Source organism: Pristiophorus japonicus, chromosome 6 (assembly GCF_044704955.1).
Source record: "Pristiophorus japonicus isolate sPriJap1 chromosome 6, sPriJap1.hap1, whole genome shotgun sequence".
NCBI classification, from domain to species: Eukaryota; Metazoa; Chordata; class Chondrichthyes; family Pristiophoridae; genus Pristiophorus; species Pristiophorus japonicus.
The window spans coordinates 152,127,705-152,149,347 of NC_091982.1; the positions used below are offsets into that span (position 1 = coordinate 152,127,705).

The following is a 21,643-nucleotide window of genomic DNA, read 5'->3' on the forward strand; positions in this document are numbered from 1 at the left end:
TCTCAGTGAGGGGCCTGATTGTATGATTCGCAGTGAGGGGCCTGATTATGGGATTGTCTCAGTGAGGGGCCTGATTGTGGATTGTCTCAGTGAGACGCCTGATTGTGGATTGTCTCATTGAGGGGCCTGATTGTATGATTCGCAGTGAGGGGCCTGATTATGGGAATGTCTCAGTGAGGGGCCTGATTGTGGGAGTGTGTCGGTTAGGGGCCTGATTGTGGGATTCTCAGTGAGGGGCCTGATTGTGGATTGTCTCAGTGAGGGGCCTGATTGTGGGATTGTCTCAGTGAGGGGCCTGATTGTGGGATTGTCTCAGTGAGGGGCCTGATTGTGGGATTGTCTCAGTGAGGGGCCTGATTGTGGGATTGTCTCATTGAGGGGTGTCATTGTGGGATTGTCTCAATGAGGGGCCGAATTTTGTGATTCTCAGTCTGGGGCCCGATTGTGGGATTGTCACAGTGATGGGTCTGATTGTGTGATTCTCAGTGAGGGGCCTGATTGTGCGATTCTCACAGTGAGGCGCCTGATTGTGGGATTCTCAGTGAGGGGCGTCATTGTGGGATTGTCTCAGTGAGTGGGGTCATTTTGGGATTGTCTCAGTGAGGGGCCTGATTTTGGGATTGTCTCAGTGAGGGGCCTGATTGTGGGATTGTCTCAGTGAGGGGCGTCATTGTGGGATTGTCTCAATGAGGGGCCTAATTTTGTGATTCTCAGTCTGGGGCCCGATTGTGGGATTGTCACAGTGATGGGCCTGATTGTGTGATTCTCAGTGAGGGGCCTGATTGTGGGATTGTCACAGTGAGGCGCCTGATTGTGGGATTCTCAGTGAGGGTCCTGATTGTGGGATTCTGAGTGAGGGTCCTGAGTGTGCGATTGTATCAGTGAGGAGCCTCATTGTGGGATTGCCTCAGTGAGGGCCCTGATTGTGGGATTGTCTCTATGAGGGGCCTGATTGTGGGATTGTCTCAGTGGGGCGCCTGATTGTGGGATTCTCAGTGATTGGCCTGATTGTTGGATTGTCTCAGTGAGGGGCCTCATTGTGGGATTGTCTCAGTGAGGGGCCTGATTGTGGGATTGTGTCAGTTAGGGGCCTGATTGTGGGATTGTCTCAATGAGGGGCCTGATTGTGGGATCCTCAGTGAGGGGCCTAATTTTGGGATTGTCTCAGTAAGGGGCCTGATTGTGGGATTGTCTCACTGAGGGGCCTGATTGTGGGAATCTCAGTGAGGGGCCTTATTGTGGGATTGTCTCAGTGAGTTGCCTGATTGTGGGATTGTCTCAGTAAGGGGCCTGATTGTGGGATTGTCAGTGAGGTGCCTTATTGTGGGTTGTCTCAGTGAGGCGCCTGATTGTGGGATTCTCAGTGAGGGTCCCGATTGTGGGTTGTCTCAGTGAGGTGCCTGATTTTGGGATTGTCTCAGTGAGGGGCCTGATTGTGGATTGTCTCAGTGAGACGCCTGATTGTGATTGTCTCAGTGAGGGGCCTGATTGTATGATTCGCAGTGAGGGGCCTGATTATGGGATTGTCTCAGTGAGGGGCCTGATTGTGGGAGTGTGTCGGTTAGGGGCCTGATTGTGGGATTCTCAGTGAGGGGCCTGATTGTGGATTGTCTCAGTGAGGGGCATGATTGTGGGATTGTCTCAGTGAGGGGCCTAATTGTGGGATTGTCTCAGTGAGGGTCCCGATTGTGGGTTGTCTCAGTGAGGTGCCTGATTTTGGGATTGTCTCAGTGAGGGGCCTGATTGTGGATTGTCTCAGTGAGACGCCTGATTGTGGATTGTCTCAGTGAGGGGCCTGATTGTGGGATTGTCTCAGTGAGGGGCGTCATTGTGGGATTGTCTCAATGAGGGGCCTAATTTTGTGATTCTCAGTCTGGGGCCCGATTGTGGGATTCTCAGTGAGGGGCCTGATTGTGGATTGTCTCAGTGAGGGGCCTGATTGTGGGATTGTCTCAATGAGGGGCCTGATTGTGGGATTCTCAGTGAGGGACCTAATTTTGGGATTGTTTCAGTGAGGGGCCTTATTGTGGGATTGTCTCAGTGAGGGGCCTGATTGTGGGATTGTCTCAGTAAGGGGCCTGATTGTGGGATTGTCAGTGAGGTGCCTTATTGTGGGTTGTCTCAGTGAGGAGCCTGATTGTGGGATTCTCAGTGAGGGTCCCGATTGTGGGTTGTCTCAGTGAGGTGCCTGATTTTGGGGTTGTCTCAGTGAGGGGCCTGATTGTGGATTGTCTCAGTGAGACGCCTGATTGTGGATTGTCTCAGTGAGGGGCCAGATTGTATGATTCGCATTGAGGGGCCTGATTATGGGATTGTCTCAGTGAGACGCCTGATTGTGGATTGTCTCAGTGAGGGGCCTGATTGTGGGAGTGTGTCGGTTAGGGGCCTGATTGTGGGATTCTCAGTGAGGGGCCTGATTGTGGATTGTCTCAGTGAGGGGCCTGATTGTGGGATTGTCTCGGTGAGGGGCCTGATTGTGGGATTGTCTCAGTGAGGGGCCTGATTGTGGGATTGTCTCAGTGAGGGGCCTGATTGTGGGATTGTCTCAGTGAGGGGCGTCATTGTGGGATTGTCTCAGTGAGTGGGGTCATTTTGGGATTGTCTCAGTGAGGGGCCTGATTGTGGGATTGTCTCAGTGAGGGGCCTGATTGTGGGATTGTCTCAGTGAGGGGCGTCATTGTGGGATTGTCTCAATGAGGGGCCTAATTTTGTGATTCTCAGTCTGGGGCCCGATTGTGGGATTGTCACAGTGATGGGCCTGATTGTGTGATTCTCAGAGAGGGGCCTGATTGTGGGATTGTCACAGTGAGGCGCCTGATTGTGGGATTCTCAGTGAGGGTCCTGATTGTGGGATTCTGAGTGAGGTTCCTGAGTGTGCGATTGTATCAGTGAGGAGCCTCATTGTGGGATTGCCTCAGTGAGGGCCCTGATTGTGGGATTGTCTCTATGAGGGGCCTGATTGTGGGATTGTCTCAGTGAGGCGCCTGATTGTGGGATTCTCAGTGAGTGGCCTGATTGTTGGATTGTCTCAGTGAGGGGCCTCATTGTGGGATTGTCTCAGTGAGGGGCCTGATTGTGGGATTGTGTCAGTTAGGGGCCTGATTGTGGGATTGTCTCAATGAGGGGCCTGATTGTGGGATCCTCAGTGAGGGGCCTAATTTTGGGATTGTCTCAGTAAGGGGCCTGATTGTGGGATTGTCTCAGCAAGGGGCCTGATTGTGGGATTGTCAGTGAGGTGCCTTATTGTGGGTTGTCTCAGTGAGGGGCCTGATTGTGCGATTCTCAGTGAGGGTCCCGATTGTGGGTTGTCTCAGTGAGGTGCCTGATTTTGGGATTGTCTCAGTGAGGGGCCTGATTGTGGATTGTTTCAGTGAGACGCCTGATTGTGATTGTCTCAGTGAGGGGCCTGATTGTATGATTCGCAGTGAGGGGCCTGATTATGGGATTGTCTCAGTGAGGGGCCTGATTGTGGGAGTGTGTCGGTTAGGGGCCTGATTGTGGGATTCTCAGTGAGGGGCCTGATTGTGGATTGTCTCAGTGAGGGGCATGATTGTGGGATTGTCTCAGTGAGGGGCCTAATTGTGGGATTGTCTCAGTGAGGGTCCCGATTGTGGGTTGTCTCAGTGAGGTGCCTGATTTTGGGATTGTCTCAGTGAGGGGCCTGATTGTGGATTGTCTCAGTGAGACGCCTGATTGTGGATTGTCTCAGTGAGGGGCCTGATTGTGGGATTGTCTCAGTGAGGGGCGTCATTGTGGGATTGTCTCAATGAGGGGCCTAATTTTGTGATTCTCAGTCTGGGGCCCGATTGTGGGATTCTCAGTGAGGGGCCTGATTGTGGATTGTCTCAGTGAGGGGCTTGATTGTGGGATTGTCTCAATGAGGGGCCTGATTGTGGGATTCTCAGTGAGGGACCTAATTTTGGGATTGTTTCAGTGAGGGGCCTTATTGTGGGATTGTCTCAGTGAGGGGCCTGATTGTGGGATTGTCTCAGTAAGGGGCCTCATTGTGGGATTGTCAGTGAGGTGCCTTATTGTGGGTTGTCTCAGTGAGGAGCCTGATTGTGGGATTCTCAGTGAGGGTCCCGATTGTGGGTTGTCTCAGTGAGGTGCCTGATTTTGGGATTGTCTCAGTGAGGGGCCTGATTGTGGATTGTCTCAGTGAGACGCCTGATTGTGGATTGTCTCAGTGAGGGGCCAGATTGTATGATTCGCATTGAGGGGCCTGATTATGGGATTGTCTCAGTGAGGGGCCTGATTGTGGGAGTGTGTCGGTTAGGGGCCTGATTGTGGGATTCTCAGTGAGGGGCCTGATTGTGGATTGTCTCAGTGAGGGGCCTGATTGTGGGATTGTCTCGGTGAGGGGCCTGATTGTGGGATTGTCTCAGTGAGGGGCCTGATTGTGGGATTGTCTCAGTGAGGGGCCTGATTGTGGGATTGTCTCAGTGAGGGGCGTCATTGTGGGATTGTCTCAGTGAGTGGGGTCATTTTGGGATTGTCTCAGTGAGGGGCCTGATTGTGGGATTGTCTCAGTGAGGGGCCTGATTGTGGGATTGTCTCAGTGAGGGGCGTCATTGTGGGATTGTCTCAATGAGGGGCCTAATTTTGTGATTCTCAGTCTGGGGCCCGATTGTGGGATTGTCACAGTGATGGGCCTGATTGTGTGATTCTCAGAGAGGGGCCTGATTGTGGGATTGTCACAGTGAGGCGCCTGATTGTGGGATTCTCAGTGAGGGTCCTGATTGTGGGATTCTGAGTGAGGTTCCTGAGTGTGCGATTGTATCAGTGAGGAGCCTCATTGTGGGATTGCCTCAGTGAGGGCCCTGATTGTGGGATTGTCTCTATGAGGGGCCTGATTGTGGGATTGTCTCAGTGAGGCGCCTGATTGTGGGATTCTCAGTGAGTGGCCTGATTGTTGGATTGTCTCAGTGAGGGGCCTCATTGTGGGATTGTCTCAGTGAGGGGCCTGATTGTGGGATTGTGTCAGTTAGGGGCCTGATTGTGGGATTGTCTCAATGAGGGGCCTGATTGTGGGATCCTCAGTGAGGGGCCTAATTTTGGGATTGTCTCAGTAAGGGGCCTGATTGTGGGATTGTCTCACTGAGGGGCCTGATTGTGGGAATCTCAGTGAGGGGCCTTATTGTGGGATTGTCTCAGTGAGTTGCCTGATTGTGGGATTGTCTCAGTAAGGGGCCTGATTGTGGGATTGTCAGTGAGGTGCCTTATTGTGGGTTGTCTCAGTGAGGCGCCTGATTGTGGGATTCTCAGTGAGGGTCCCGATTGTGGGTTGTCTCAGTGAGGTGCCTGATTTTGGGATTGTCTCAGTGAGGGGCCTGATTGTGGATTGTCTCAGTGAGACGCCTGATTGTGGATTGTCTCAGTGAGGGGCCTGATTGTATGATTCGCCGTGAGGGGCCTGATTATGGGATTGTTTCAGTGAGGGGCCTGATTGTGGGAGTGTGTCGGTTAGGGGCCTGATTGTCGGATTCTCAGTGAGGGGCCTGATTGTGGATTGTCTCAGTGAGGGGCATGATTGTGGGATTGTCTCAGTGAGGGGCCTAATTGTGGGATTGTCTCAGTGAGGGTCCCGATTGTGGGTTGTCTCAGTGAGGGGCCTGATTGTATGATTCGCAGTGAGGTGCCTGATTTTGGGATTGTCTCAGTGAGGGGCCTGATTGTGGATTGTCTCAGTGAGACGCCTGATTGTGGATTGTCTCAGTGAGGGGCCTGATTGTATGATTCGCAGTGAGGTGCCTGATTGTATGATTCGCAGTGAGGGGCCTGATTATGGGATTGTCTCAGTGAGAGGCCTGATTGTGGGAGTGTGTCGGTTAGGGGCCTGATTGTGGGATTCTCAATGAGGGGCCTGATTGTGGATTGTCTCAGTGAGGGGCCTGATTGTGGGATTGTCTCAGTGAGGGGCCTGATTGTGGGATTGTCTCAGTGAGGGGCCTGATTGTGGGATTGTCTCAGTGAGGGGCGTCATTGTGGGATTGTCTCAATGAGGGGCCTAATTTTGTGATTCTCAGTCTGGGGCCCGATTGTGGGATTGTCACAGTGATGGGCCTGATTGTGTGATTCTCAGTGAGGGGCCTGATTGTGCGATTGTCTCAGTGAGGCGCCTGATTGTGGGATTCTCAGTGAGGGTCCTGATTGTGGGATTCTGAGTGAGGGTCCTGAGTGTGCGATTGTATCAGTGAGGAGCCTCATTGTGGGATTGCCTCAGTGAGGAGCCTCATTGTGGGATTCTCAGTGAGGGGCCTGATTGTGGATTGTGTCAGTGAGACGCCTGATTGTGGGATTGTCTCAGTGAGGGGCCTGATTGTGGGATTGTCTCAGTGAGGGGCCTGATTGTGGGATTGTCTCAGTGAGGGGCGTCATTGTGGGATTGTCTCAGTGAGTGGGGTCATTTTGGGATTGTCTCAGTGAGGGGCCTGATTGTGGGATTGTCTCAGTGAGGGGCCTGATTGTGGGATTCTCAGTGAGGGGCCCGATTGTGGGATTGTCACAGTGATGGGCCTGATTGTGTGATTCTCAGTGAGGGGCCTGATTGTGGGATTGTCACAGTGAGGCGCCTGATTGTGGGATTCTCAGTGAGGGTCCTGATTGTGGGATTCTGAGTGAGGGTCCTGATTGTGGGATTGTCTCATTGAGGGGCCTGATTGTGGTATTGTGTCGGTTAGGGACCTGATTGTGGGATCGTCTCAATGAGGGGCCTGATTGTGGGATTCTCAGTGAGGGGCCTAATTTTTGGATTGTCTCAGTAAGGGGCCTGATTGTGGGATTGTCTCACTGAGGGGCCTGATTGTTGGAATCTCAGTGAGGGGCCTTATTGTGGGATTGTCTCAGTGAGGGGCCTGATTTTGGGATTGTCTCAGTAAGGGGCCTGATTGTGGGATTGTCAGTGATGTGCCTTATTGTGGGTTGTCTCAGTGAGGGGCCTGATTGTGGGATTCTCAGTGAGGGTCCCGATTGTGGGTTGTCTCAGTGAGGTGCCTGATTTTGGGATTGTCTCAGTGAGGGGCCTGATTGTGGATTGTCTCAGTGAGACGCCTGATTGTGGATTGTCTCAGTGAGGGGCCTGATTGTATGATTCGTAGTGAGGGGCCTGATTATGGGATTGTCTCAGTGAGGGGCCTGATTGTGGGAGTGTGTCGGTTAGGGGTTTGATCGTGGGATTCTCAGTGAGGGGCATGATTTTGAGATTGTCTTAGTGAGGGGCCTGATTGTGGGATTGTTTTAGTGAGCGGCCTGATTGTGGGATTGTCTCAGTGGAGTGCCTGATTGTGGATTGTCTCAGTGAGGGGCCTGATTGTGGTATTGTCACAGTGAGGCGCCTGATTGTGGGATTCTCAGTGAGGGTCCTGATTGTGGGATTCTGAGTGAGGTTCCTGAGTGTGCGATTGTATCAGTGAGGAGCCTCATTGTGGGATTGCCTCAGTGAGGGCCCTGATTGTGGGATTGTCTCTATGAGGGGCCTGATTGTGGGATTGTCTCAGTGAGGCGCCTGATTGTGGGATTCTCAGTGAGTGGCCTGATTGTTGGATTGTCTCAGTGAGGGGCCTGATTGTGGGATTCTCAGTGAGGGACCTAATTTTGGGATTGTCTCAGTGAGGTGCCTGACTGTGGATTGTCTCAGTGAGGGGCCTGATTGTGGGATTGTGTCGGTTCGGGGCCTGATTGTGGGATTCTCAGTGAGGGGCCTGATTTTGGGATTGTCTCAGTGAGGAGCCGGATTGTGGGATTGTCTCATTGAGGGGCTTGATAGTGAGATTGTCTCAGTGAGGGGCCTGATAGTGAGATTGTCTCATTGAGGGGCCTGATAGTGAGATTGTCTCAGTGAGGGACCTGATTGTGGTATTCTCAGTGAGGGGCCTGATTGTGGGATTGTCTCAGTGAGAGGCCTGATTGTGGGATTGTCTCAGTGAGGGGCGTCATTGTGCGATTGTCTCAGTGAGGGGCGTGATTGTGGGATTGTCTCATTGAGGGGCCTGATTGTGGTATTGTGTCGGTTAGGGACCTGATTGTGGGATCGTCTCAATGAGGGGCCTGATTGTGGGATTCTCAGTGAGGGGCCTAATTTTTGGATTGTCTCAGTAAGGGGCCTGATTGTGGGATTGTCTCAGTGAGGGGCCTGATTGTGGGATTGTCTCAGTGAGGGGCGTCATTGTGGGATTGTCTCAGTGAGTGGGGTCATTTTGGGATTGTCTCAGTGAGGGGCCTGATTGTGGGATTGTCTCATTGAGGGGCCTGATTGTGGTATTGTGTCGGTTAGGGACCTGATTGTGGGATCGTCTCAATGAGGGGCCTGATTGTGGGATTCTCAGTGAGGGGCCTAATTTTTGGATTGTCTCAGTAAGGGGCCTGATTGTGGGATTGTCTCACTGAGGGGCCTGATTGTTGGAATCTCAGTGAGGGGCCTTATTGTGGGATTGTCTCAGTGAGGGGCCTGATTTTGGGATTGTCTCAGTAAGGGGCCTGATTGTGGGATTGTCAGTGATGTGCCTTATTGTGGGTTGTCTCAGTGAGGGGCCTGATTGTGGGATTCTCAGTGAGGGTCCCGATTGTGGGTTGTCTCAGTGAGGTGCCTGATTTTGGGATTGTCTCAGTGAGGGGCCTGATTGTGGATTGTCTCAGTGAGACGCCTGATTGTGGATTGTCTCAGTGAGGGGCCTGATTGTATGATTCGTAGTGAGGGGCCTGATTATGGGATTGTCTCAGTGAGGGGCCTGATTGTGGGAGTGTGTCGGTTAGGGGTTTGATCGTGGGATTCTCAGTGAGGGGCATGATTTTGAGATTGTCTTAGTGAGGGGCCTGATTGTGGGATTGTTTTAGTGAGCGGCCTGATTGTGGGATTGTCTCAGTGGAGTGCCTGATTGTGGATTGTCTCAGTGAGGGGCCTGATTGTGGTATTGTCACAGTGAGGCGCCTGATTGTGGGATTCTCAGTGAGGGTCCTGATTGTGGGATTCTGAGTGAGGGTCCTGAGTGTGCGATTGTATCAGTGAGGAGCCTCATTGTGGGATTGCCTCAGTGAGGGCCCTGATTGTGGGATTCTCAGTGAGTGGCCTGATTGTTGGATTGTCTCAGTGAGGGGCCTCATTGTGGGATTGTGTCAGTTAGCGGCCTGATTGTGGGATTGTCTCAATGAGGGGCCTGATTGTGGGATTCTCAGTGAGGGACCTAATTTTGGGATTGTCTCAGTGAGGTGCCTGACTGTGGATTGTCTCAGTGAGGGGCCTGATTGTGGGATTGTGTCGGTTAGGGGCCTGATTGTGGGATTCTCAGTGAGGGGCCTGATTTTGGGATTGTCTCAGTGAGGAGCCGGATTGTGGGATTGTCTCATTGAGGGGCTTGATAGTGAGATTGTCTCAGTGAGGGGCCTGATAGTGAGATTGTCTCAGTGAGGGGCCTGATAGTGAGATTGTCTCAGTGAGGGACCTGATTGTGGTATTCTCAGTGAGGGGCCTGATTGTGGGATTGTCTCAGTGAGAGGCCTGATTGTGGGATTGTCTCAGTGAGGGGCGTCATTGTGCGATTGTCTCAGTGAGGGGCGTCATTGTGGGATTGTCTTAGTGAGTGGGGTCATTTTGGGATTGTCTCAGTGAGGGGCCTGATTGTGAGATTGTCGCAGTGAGGGGCCTGATTGTGGGATTGTCTCAGTGAGGGGCCTGATTGTGGGATTTTCAGTGAGGGTCCTGATTGTGGCATTGTCTCAGTGAGGGGCCTGATTTAGGGATTTTCGCAGTGAGGGGCCCGATAGTGGGATTGTCTCATTGAGGGGCCTGATTGTGGTATTGTGTCGGTTAGGGACCTGATTGTGGGATCGTCTCAATGAGGGGCCTGATTGTGGGATTCTCAGTGAGGGGCCTAATTTTTGGATTGTCTCAGTAAGGGGCCTGATTGTGGGATTGTCTCACTGAGGGGCCTGATTGTTGGAATCTCAGTGAGGGGCCTTATTGTGGGATTGTCTCAGTGAGGGGCCTGATTTTGGGATTGTCTCAGTAAGGGGCCTGATTGTGGGATTGTCAGTGATGTGCCTTATTGTGGGTTGTCTCAGTGAGGGGCCTGATTGTGGGATTCTCAGTGAGGGTCCCGATTGTGGGTTGTCTCAGTGAGGTGCCTGATTTTGGGATTGTCTCAGTGAGGGGCCTGATTGTGGATTGTCTCAGTGAGACGCCTGATTGTGGATTGTCTCAGTGAGGGGCCTGATTGTATGATTCGTAGTGAGGGGCCTGATTATGGGATTGTCTCAGTGAGGGGCCTGATTGTGGGAGTGTGTCGGTTAGGGGTTTGATTGTGGGATTCTCAGTGAGGGGCATGATTTTGAGATTGTCTTAGTGAGGGGCCTGATTGTGGGATTGTTTTAGTGAGCGGCCTGATTGTGGGATTGTCTCAGTGGAGTGCCTGATTGTGGATTGTCTCAGTGAGGGGCCTCATTGTGGGATTGTTTCAGTGAGGGCTCTGATTGTGGATTGTCTCAGTGAGGGGCCTGATTGTGGGATTCTCAATGAGGGACTTGATTGTGGGAATGTCTCAGTGAGGTGCCTGATTGTGAGATTGTCTCAATGAAGAGCCTGATTGTGGGATTTTCAGTGAGGGGGCTGATTGTGGAATTCTCAGTGAGGGACCTGATTGTGGATTGTCTCAATGAGGGCCCTGATTGTGGGATTCTCAGTGAGGGGCCTGATTGTGAAATTCTCAGTGAGGAGCCTGATTGTGGGATTATCTCAGTGAGGGGTCTGATTTTGGCATTGTCTCAGTGAGGGACCTGATTTTGGGATTGTATCAGTGAGGGCCCTGATTGTAGGATTGTCTCAGTGAGGTGCCTGATTGTGGGATTGTCTCAGTGAGGTGCCTGATTGTGGGATTGTCTCAGTGAGGGGCCTGATTGTGGGATTCTCAGTGAGGGGCCTGATTTTGGGATTGTCTCAGTGAGGGGCCTGATTGTGGGATTGTGTCAGTTAGGGGCCTGATTGTGGGATTATCTCAATGAGGGGCCTGATTGTGGGATTCTCATTGAGGGACCTAATTTTGGGATTGTCTCAGTGAGGTGCCTGTTTGTGGGATTGTCTCAGTGAGGGGCCTGATTGTGGGATTGTGTCAGTTAGGGGCCTGATTGTGGGATTCTCAGTGAGGTGCATGATTTTGGGATTGTCTCAGTGAGGAGCCGGATTGTGGGATTGACTCAGTGAGGGGCCTGATTGTGGTATTGTCTCAGTGAGGGGCCTGATTGTGGGATTGTCTCAGTGGGGTGCCTGATTGTGGATTGTGTCAGTGAGGTGCCTGATTGTGGTATTCTCAGTGAGGGGCATGATTGTGGAATGTGTCAGTGAGGGGCCTGATTGTGGGATTCTCAGTGAGGTGCCTGATTGTGGGATTGTCTCAGTGAGGGGCCTGATTGTGGGATTCTCAGTGAGGGGCCTGATTGTGGGATTGTCTCAGTGAGGTGCCTGATTGTGGGATTGTCTCAATGACGGGCCTGATTGTGGGATTCTCAGTGAGGGGCCTGATTGTGGAATTCTCAGTGAGGGGCCTGATTGTGGATTGTCTCAATGAGGGGTCTAATTGTGGGATTGTCTCAGTAAGGGCCTGATTGTTCGATTGTCTCAGTGAGGGGCCTGATTGTGGGATTCTCAGTGAGGGTCCTGATTGTTGGATTGTCTCAGTGAGGGGCCTGATTATGGGATTGTCTCAGTGAGGGGACGGATTGTGGGATTCTCAGTGAGGTGCCTGATTGTGGGATTGTCTCAGTGAGGTGCCTGATTGTGGGATTGTCTCAATGACGGGCCTGATTGTGGGATTGTGTCGGTTAGGGGCCTGATTGTGGGATTGTCTCAATGAGGGGCCTGATTGTGGGATTCTCAGTGAGGGGCCTAATTTTGGGATTGTGTCGGTTAGGGGCCTGATTGTGGGATTGTCTCAATGAGGAGCCTGATTGTGGTATTGTCTCAGTGAGGTGCCTGATTGTGGGATTCTCAGTGAGGTGCCTGATTGTGGGATTGTCTCAGTGAGGTGCCTGATTGTGGGATTGTCTCAATGACGGGCCTGATTGTGGGATTCTCAGTGAAGGGTATGATTGTGGGATTGCCACAGTGAGGGGTCTAATTGTGGGATTGTCTCAGTAAGGGCCTGATTGTTCGATTGTCTCAGTGAGGGGCCTGATTGTGGGATTCTCAGTGAGGGTCCTGATTGTTGGATTGTCTCAGTGAGGGGCCTGATTGTGGGATTGTCTCAGTGAGGGGACGGATTGTGAGATTGTGTCGGTTAGGGGCCTGATTGTGGGATTGTCTCAATGAGGGGCCTGATTGTGGGAATCTCAGTGAGGGGCCTAATTTTGGGATTGTCTCAGTGAGGGTCCTGATTGTGGGATTGTCTCAGTGAGGTGCCTGATTGTGGGATTGTCTTAGTGAGCGGCCTAATTGTGGGATTGTCTCAATGAGGGGCCTGATTGTGGGATTGTCTCAGTGAGGGGCCTGATTGTGGGATTATCTCAGTGAGGGGCCTGATTTGGGGTTTGTCTCTGTGAGGGGCCTGATTGTGGGATTGTCTAAATGAGGGGCCTGATTGTGGGATTCTCAGTGAGGGGCCTGATTGTGGGATTCTCAGTGAAGGATATGATTGTGGGATTGCCTCAGTGGGGGGCCTGATTGTGATATTGTCTCAGTGAGGGGCCTAATTGTGGGATTGTCTCATTAAGGGCCTGATTGTTCGATTGTCACAGTGAGGGGCCTGATTGTTGTATTCTCAGTGAGGGGCTTGATTGTGGAATGTCTCAGTGAGGGGCCTGATTTTGGGATTGTCTCAATGAGGGGCCTGATTGTGGGATTCTCAGTGAGGGGCCTGATTGTGGCATTGTCTCAGTGAGGGGCCTGATTGTGGGATTGTCTCAATGAGCGGCCTGATTGTGGGATTCTCAGTGAGGGGCCTGATTGTGGAATTCTCAGTTAGGGGCCTGATCGTGGATTGTGTCAATGAGGGTCCTGATTGTGGGATTCTCAGTGAGGGGCCTGATTTTGGGATTATCTCAGTGAGGGGCCTGATTGTGTGATTGTGTCAATGAGGGTCCTGATTGTGGGATTCTAAGTGAAGGGTATGATTGTGGGAGTGCCTCAGTGAGGGGCCTGATTGTGGTATTGTCTCAGTGAGGGGCCTAATTGTGGGATTGTCTCAGTAAGGGCCTGATTGTTCGATTGTCTCAGTGAGGGGCCTGATTGTGGGATTGTCTCAGTGAGGGGCCTGATTGTGGGATTTTCAGTGAGGGTCCTGATTGTGGCATTGTCTCAGTGAGGGGCCTGATTTAGGGATTTTCGCAGTGAGGGGCCCGATAGTGGGATTGTCTCATTGAGGGGCCTGATTGTGGTATTGTGTCGGTTAGGGACCTGATTGTGGGATCGTCTCAATGAGGGGCCTGATTGTGGGATTCTCAGTGAGGGGCCTAATTTTTGGATTGTCTCAGTAAGGGGCCTGATTGTGGGATTGTCTCACTGAGGGGCCTGATTGTTGGAATCTCAGTGAGGGGCCTTATTGTGGGATTGTCTCAGTGAGGGGCCTGATTTTGGGATTGTCTCAGTAAGGGGCCTGATTGTGGGATTGTCAGTGATGTGCCTTATTGTGGGTTGTCTCAGTGAGGGGCCTGATTGTGGGATTCTCAGTGAGGGTCCCGATTGTGGGTTGTCTCAGTGAGGTGCCTGATTTTGGGATTGTCTCAGTGAGGGGCCTGATTGTGGATTGTCTCAGTGAGACGCCTGATTGTGGATTGTCTCAGTGAGGGGCCTGATTGTATGATTCGTAGTGAGGGGCCTGATTATGGGATTGTCTCAGTGAGGGGCCTGATTGTGGGAGTGTGTCGGTTAGGGGTTTGATTGTGGGATTCTCAGTGAGGGGCATGATTTTGAGATTGTCTTAGTGAGGGGCCTGATTGTGGGATTGTTTTAGTGAGCGGCCTGATTGTGGGATTGTCTCAGTGGAGTGCCTGATTGTGGATTGTCTCAGTGAGGGGCCTCATTGTGGGATTGTTTCAGTGAGGGCTCTGATTGTGGATTGTCTCAGTGAGGGGCCTGATTGTGGGATTCTCAATGAGGGACTTGATTGTGGGATTGTCTCAGTGAGGTGCCTGATTGTGAGATTGTCTCAATGAAGAGCCTGATTGTGGGATTTTCAGTGAGGGGGCTGATTGTGGAATTCTCAGTGAGGGACCTGATTGTGGATTGTCTCAATGAGGACCCTGATTGTGGGATTCTCAGTGAGGGGCCTGATTGTGAAATTCTCAGTGAGGAGCCTGATTGTGGGATTATCTCAGTGAGGGGTCTGATTTTGGCATTGTCTCAGTGAGGGACCTGATTTTGGGATTGTATCAGTGAGGGCCCTGATTGTAGGATTGTCTCAGTGAGGTGCCTGATTGTGGGATTGTCTCAGTGAGGTGCCTGATTGTGGGATTGTCTCAGTGAGGGGCCTGATTGTGGGATTCTCAGTGAGGGGCCTGATTTTGGGATTGTCTCAGTGAGGGGCCTGATTGTGGGATTGTGTCAGTTAGGAGCCTGATTGTGGGATTATCTCAATGAGGGGCCTGATTGTGGGATTCTCATTGAGGGACCTAATTTTGGGATTGTCTCAGTGAGGTGCCTGTTTGTGGGATTGTCTCAGTGAGGGGCCTGATTGTGGGATTGTGTCAGTTAGGGGCCTGATTGTGGGATTCTCAGTGAGGTGCATGATTTTGGGATTGTCTCAGTGAGGAGCCGGATTGTGGGATTGACTCAGTGAGGGGCCTGATTGTGGTATTGTCTCAGTGAGGGGCCTGATTGTGGGATTGTCTCAGTGGGGTGCCTGATTGTGGATTGTGTCAGTGAGGTGCCTGATTGTGGTATTCTCAGTGAGGGGCATGATTGTGGAATGTGTCAGTGAGGGGCCTGATTGTGGGATTCTCAGTGAGGTGCCTGATTGTGGGATTGTCTCAGTGAGGGGCCTGATTGTGGGATTCTCAGTGAGGGGCCTGATTGTGGGATTGTCTCAGTGAGGTGCCTGATTGTGGGATTGTCTCAATGACGGGCCTGATTGTGGGATTCTCAGTGAGGGGCCTGATTGTGGAATTCTCAGTGAGGGGCCTGATTGTGGATTGTCTCAATGAGGGGTCTAATTGTGGGATTGTCTCAGTAAGGGCCTGATTGTTCGATTGTCTCAGTGAGGGGCCTGATTGTGGGATTCTCAGTGAGGATCCTGATTGTTGGATTGTCTCAGTGAGGGGCCTGATTATGGGATTGTCTCAGTGAGGGGACGGATTGTGGGATTCTCAGTGAGGTGCCTGATTGTGGGATTGTCTCAGTGAGGTGCCTGATTGTGGGATTGTCTCAATGACGGGCCTGATTGTGGGATTGTGTCGGTTAGGGGCCTGATTGTGGGATTGTCTCAATGAGGGGCCTGATTGTGGGATTCTCAGTGAGGGGCCTAATTTTGGGATTGTGTCGGTTAGGGGCCTGATTGTGGGATTGTCTCAATGAGGAGCCTGATTGTGGTATTGTCTCAGTGAGGTGCCTGATTGTGGGATTCTCAGTGAGGTGCCTGATTGTGGGATTGTCTCAGTGAGGTGCCTGATTGTGGGATTGTCTCAATGACGGGCCTGATTGTGGGATTCTCAGTGAAGGGTATGATTGTGGGATTGCCACAGTGAGGGGTCTAATTGTGGGATTGTCTCAGTAAGGGCCTGATTGTTCGATTGTCTCAGTGAGGGGCCTGATTGTGGGATTCTCAGTGAGGGTCCTGATTGTTGGATTGTCTCAGTGAGGGGCCTGATTGTGGGATTGTCTCAGTGAGGGGACAGATTGTGAGATTGTGTCGGTTAGGGGCCTGATTGTGGGATTGTCTCAATGAGGGGCCTGATTGTGGGATTGTCTCAATGAGGGGCCTGATTGTGGGAATCTCAGTGAGGGGCCTAATTTTGGGATTGTCTCAGTGAGGGTCCTGATTGTGGGATTGTCTCAGTGAGGTGCCTGATTGTGGGATTGTCTTAGTGAGCGGCCTAATTGTGGGATTGTCTCAATGAGGGGCCTGATTGTGGGATTGTCTCAGTGAGGGGCCTGATTGTGGGATTATCTCAGTGAGGGGCCTGATTTGGGGTTTGTCTCTGTGAGGGGCCTGATTGTGGGATTGTCTAAATGAGGGGCCTGATTGTGGGATTCTCAGTGAGGGGCCTGATTGTGGGATTCTCAGTGAAGGATATGATTGTGGGATTGCCTCAGTGGGGGGCCTGATTGTGATATTGTCTCAGTGAGGGGCCTAATTGTGGGATTGTCTCATTAAGGGCCTGATTGTTCGATTGTCACAGTGAGGGGCCTGATTGTTGTATTCTCAGTGAGGGGCTTGATTGTGGAATGTCTCAGTGAGGGGCCTGATTTTGGGATTGTCTCAATGAGGGGCCTGATTGTGGGATTCTCAGTGAGGGGCCTGATTGTGGCATTGTCTCAGTGAGGGGCCTGATTGTGGGATTGTCTCAATGAGGGGCCTGATTGTGGGATTCTCAGTGAGGGGCCTGATTGTGGAATTCTCAGTTAGGGGCCTGATTGTGGATTGTGTCAATGAGGGTCCTGATTGTGGGATTCTCAGTGAGGGGCCTGATTTTGGGATTATCTCAGTGAGGGGCCTGATTGTGTGATTGTGTCAATGAGGGTCCTGATTGTGGGATTCTAAGTGAAGGGTATGATTGTGGGAGTGCCTCAGTGAGGGGCCTGATTGTGGTATTGTCTCAGTGAGGGGCCTAATTGTGGGATTGTCTCAGTAAGGGCCTGATTGTTCGATTGTCTCAGTGAGGGGCCTGATTGTGGGATTCTCAGTGAGGGTCCTGATTGTGGTATTGTCTCAGTGAGGGGCCTAATTGTGGGATTGTCTCAGTAAGGGCCTGTTTGTGCGATTGTCTCAATGAGGGGCCTGATTGTGGGATTCTCAGTGAGGGGCCTAATTTTGGGATTGTCTCAGTGAGGTGCCTGATTGTGGGATTGTCTCAGTGAGGGGCCTGATTGTGGGATTGTCTCAGTGAGCGGCCTGATTTTGTGATTGTCTCAATGAGGGGCCTGATTGTGGGATTCTCAGTGAGGGGCCTGATTGTGGAATTCTCAGTGAGGGGCCTGATTGTGGGATTATCTCAGTGAGGGGCCTGATTGTGTGATTGTCTCAATGAGGGGCCTGATTGTGGGATTCTCAGTGAAGGGTATGATTGTGGGATTGCCTCAGTGAGGGGCCTGATTGTGGTATTGTCTCAGTGGGGGGCCTAATTGTGGGATTGTCTCAGTAAGGGCCTGATTGTTCGATTGTCTCAGTGAGGGGCCTGATTGTGGGATTCTCAGTGAGGGTCCTGATTGTGGGATTGTCTCAGTGAGGGGCCTGATTGTGGGATTCTCTCAGTGAGGGGCCTGATTGTGGGATTTTCAGTGAGGGTCCTGATTGTGGGATTGTCTCAGTGAGGGTCCTGATTGTGGCATTGTCTCAGTGAGAGACCTGATTGTGGAAATCTGAAAATTTCTCGCCCGAGAAGCTGTTGTGGCTGTCAAATGCAAATTTGCATCCTGAAATTGATTGTTTTTGTTCGGCAAGGTTATGATGGATATGGATCATCAGAGGGTGGATGGAGTTAACGTACAGATCAGCCATGATCTAATTTAATGGCAGGACGGTCTGGAGGATCTCCTGCTGTTCCTTTGTTCCCTCGGTGAAGGGCCCAGGTTTTGATTCCCACACTAAAGTCATGTTGTTGGATGTTCTTACTTGTGGATACTCCCCCCTTTACCTCAAGAGGGTACCATTGATGATGGACATGCTTTCCTCACAGAATAAAGGCTCTAAACTTCAGATGATCCCAGACCCAGGTTGTCGTGGGTCTTGGTAGCTGCTGTTGGCCCTTCCTGAATTGCCCTCAGTGACTACATTAACGGAGAACAGCTTCGTGATACATCTGCGAACACAGAACGAGTGCTGAAGATTGCCCTGAACCAGCCTCCAATGACCCCACGGGAGAGTACCAGCAAATCACAACATGTTGGGGAGTGCGGTACAGAAAAACATAAGAATTAGGAGCAGGAGTAGGCCATTCGGCCCCTCGAGCCTGCTCCGCCATTCAATAAGATCACGGCTGGTCTTCTACCTCAACTCCACTTTCCTGCGCTGTCCCCATATCCTTTGATTTCCGTAATATTCAAAAATTTTTCAATCTCTGTCTTGGACATACTCAAAGACTGAGCCTCCAAAGCCCTCAGGGGTAGAGAATTCCAGAGATTCACCACCCTCTGAGTGAAGAAATTTCTCCTCATCTCATTCCTAAATGGCCGACCCCTAATTCTGAGACTGTGACCCCTGGTTCTAGACTCCCCAACCAGGGGAAACATCCTCCCTGCATCTATCCTGTCAAGCCCTGTAAGAATTTTGTGTGTTTCAATAAGATCACCGCTTCTTCTAAACTCCAGAGAATATAGGCCTGGTCTACTCACTAGGACAATCCCCCTATCCCAGGAATCAGTCTGGTGAACCTTCGTTGCACTCCCTCTATGGCGAGTATATCCTTCCTTAGGTAAGGAGAGCTGTGGAGCTTCGGGTGATTGTCTAAGAAAAGAAGAGGGGCTCACTGCTTGCTGCCGGACCAGCATCAGAGCACTCAGGTAATGCTATACTCTCTGTCTCTCTCTCGCTCTATGTGGCTCCCTCTCTCCCTCTGCCAGGCAGTGGCTAGTGGAGAGATTACCCCCACGTAATCAGCCTGTGTTTATTTAATGTACTGCAGTTGGAATCTGCGTTCAGTAAGCTCCGAAACAAACAAACCATAACCGGCTTTAACTTTCAATTTCCATTCGCTCAAAGGTTTTGTTTATTCACAATCTTATGGGCAGGGACCATGGTGGAAATCTTTAAGATGTTCTTCCATCACTTGAACAAACAGGGGTCATTTTTAAATGACTCTTGGAGATAGGCTGAGACGTGGCGTGTTTGTGGGCTGCAACGGCCCGCTTGTAGGGGGTCAGTGTCCGACTGTGCGCTGGTGTGGGGCAAAGTTCCCCACCAGCGGCGAGTACCCGCAAAAGTACCCCCTCAGACACGCTCCCTCCGACCTTTAAACCCCCAGGTGGATGGGCGTGCGTGTTGTCCAATCAGAATCTCAAACATCAACTTCACTACATTCCACTCTCCTCGGTGCAACAGTCAAAACAACTCGCCGTGGAATTACTCTACTCATCAACAGCAAAGCTCGTGTCAGGGTTTGTAAAGGTGATAGCTTTAGTTACAACGTTACATCAACCTCCAGATCAATTCGGACACTCATTTAAAGTGCATTTGTAGCTCCGTTGTTTTCTTTGGCTTTGATACAGAGGTCGCATTGTTTGGAACATGCCTCTTTACTTCACAAAAGCTTGATGTGATTACTCCAATTGACAGGGAGACAAAAACACTCGGCAGCTGAGGAAAACTTGTCTCATCCTTTTGGCCCAAGGCCCTGTGAGCTTCTCTCCTCGAAGCACACTTCCGCGCGGCCTTTTAGACCCAAAGTTCAGCACCGCGTTTCAAGCTTGTGGCTGTTCCTCAAGGGTCAAGGTTCATAGGTCATCCCCTGCTGGAGTTCCGGTCTCAAGCCTTACTACCTACCTACGGTCTTAGCGTTCACGACCGACGAGGCTCAGAGCTCACAGCTCGGCGCTCGTATGCTCAAGTCTCTGGAGTGGGACTTGAACCTACAACCTTCAGGCGCGGCTGACACACTGCAGGTTCAAACTGATGGTTCCCCAGCTATGTCCCAACATGCCGCCCACCCAATGAAGGTGATCTTCGAAAAAAAAAACACACAATTTGTCTGATGATTGCAGGCCTTCATAACAACCGTTAATTGTCAGGTCCACACTGTAAAAGTGTACTGCCATCAGCCACTGTCTGAAGCCATGCTCCCCCCACATTGAAATAAACTTGATAGCGAGTTATCGCCTCGCATTGGACTTCGGCACCAACATGATATCAAGAACGATTTGACCAACTCATCCAGCGGATTCCTGCAGCCTGTTCTGAACAGTCAATACCTGAAGGCCAAGTCACAAACCTGGAACATTGGCACGAGTGAGTGGCTGACAGCTTCGGAGAGTCAACCACTCTCAGTGCTACCCTTAAACGAATCTACTCAGAGCTTTAAATATTACCGTAAACATTCTTTGGCTAATGTACAGATATGAAATATCCTCCCCAGTTCCCAGGCCCGAGGGAAGGTCACTGTGCTGGGCTGCATCTATTGTATCAGCGTGGAATGTGAGAGAGTTCCAACTATAATGCTGCACTCAACAACTGCGCATGTGACATCCAACAGTCATAGAAACATAGAAAATAGGTGCAGGAGTAGGCCATTCGCCCTTCGAGCCTGCACTGCCATTCAATGAGTTCATGGCTGAACATGCAAATTCAGTACCTCATTCCTGCCTTCTCGCCATACCCCTTGACCCCCCTAATAGTAAGGACTACATCTAACTCCTTTTTGAATATATTTAGTGAATTGGCCTCAACTACTTTCTATGGTAGAGAATTCCACAGGTTCACCACTCTCTGGGTGAAGAAGTTTCTCCTCATCTCGGTCCTAAATGGCTTACCCCTTATCCTTAGACTGTGACCCCTGGTTCTGGACTTCCCCAACATTGGGAACATTCTTCCTGCATCTAACCTGTCTAAACCAGTCAGAATTTTAAATGTTTCTATGAGATCCCCTCTCATTCTTCTGAACTCCAGTGAATACAAGCCCAGTTGATCCAGTCTTTCTTGATATGTCAGTCCCGCCATCCCGGGAATCAGTCTGGTGAACCTTCGCTGCACTCCCTCAATAGCAAGGATGTCCTTCCTCAAGTTAGAAGACCAAAACTGTACACAATACTCCAGGTGTGGCCTCACCAAGGCCCTGTACAACTGTAGTAATACTTCCCTGCCCCTGTACTCAAATCCCTTCGCTATGAAGGCCAACATGCCATTTGCTTTCTTAACCGCCTGCTGTACCTGCATGCCAACCTTCAATGACTGATGTACCATGACACCCAGGTCTCTTTGCACCTTCCCTTTTCCTAATCTGTCACCATTCAGATAATAGTCTGCCTCTCTGTTTTTACCATCAAAGTGGATAACCTCACATTTATCCACATTATACTTCATCTGCCATGCATTTGCCCACTCACCTAACCTATCCAAGTCGCTCTGCAGCCTCATAGCATCCTCCTGGCCGTATCAGATTAACCACAAGGGTGGCCCTCACTTTCACTGGATGCCATTTGGAACCATCTATCGGCGAGACAAGCACTCGAAAGATGCCACTCACGTGTATTCTTCTTATGGCCCACTTCTCCGCTTCCAGATCCCGTGCATCCATCTTCATCGTCGCACTCCCCGCTCGATTCTGCGTCCTCGCCCTTGCCATCACCGCTGCCAGCATCCCTCGAGGACCACTGTGCCGATTGCTTGGTTGCTTTGCCGTGCAACATCTGAGATTAAACAGAGGGGCAACTGTGAGGAGGAGGGCCGTATGTGTGAGGGCTTAGAATTAAATTGCTGGGCGTCTTCCGCCCCAGTACTTCTTTTTGCAGGACAGGCAGAGTTCACTCTCACTTATTGTCATGAAGCATTAATATCCAGACTGGTATTAATTCAGC

At 51.1% G+C, this 21,643-nt stretch overlaps 1 protein-coding gene across 2 annotated transcripts in view; it reads right to left on the reverse strand.

Moving 5' to 3' along the window:
• The window catches only part of gpc5b (glypican 5b), an 829,244-nt gene that overhangs the window by 249,596 nt on the left and 558,005 nt on the right, over window positions 1-21,643 (reverse strand). For both annotated transcript variants that reach the window (XM_070883293.1, XM_070883292.1), the window contains exon 8: window positions 21,313-21,475. In XM_070883293.1, the coding sequence (XP_070739394.1) occupies window positions 21,313-21,475 (163 nt within the window). The remainder of the gene's footprint in view (window positions 1-21,312; window positions 21,476-21,643) is intronic.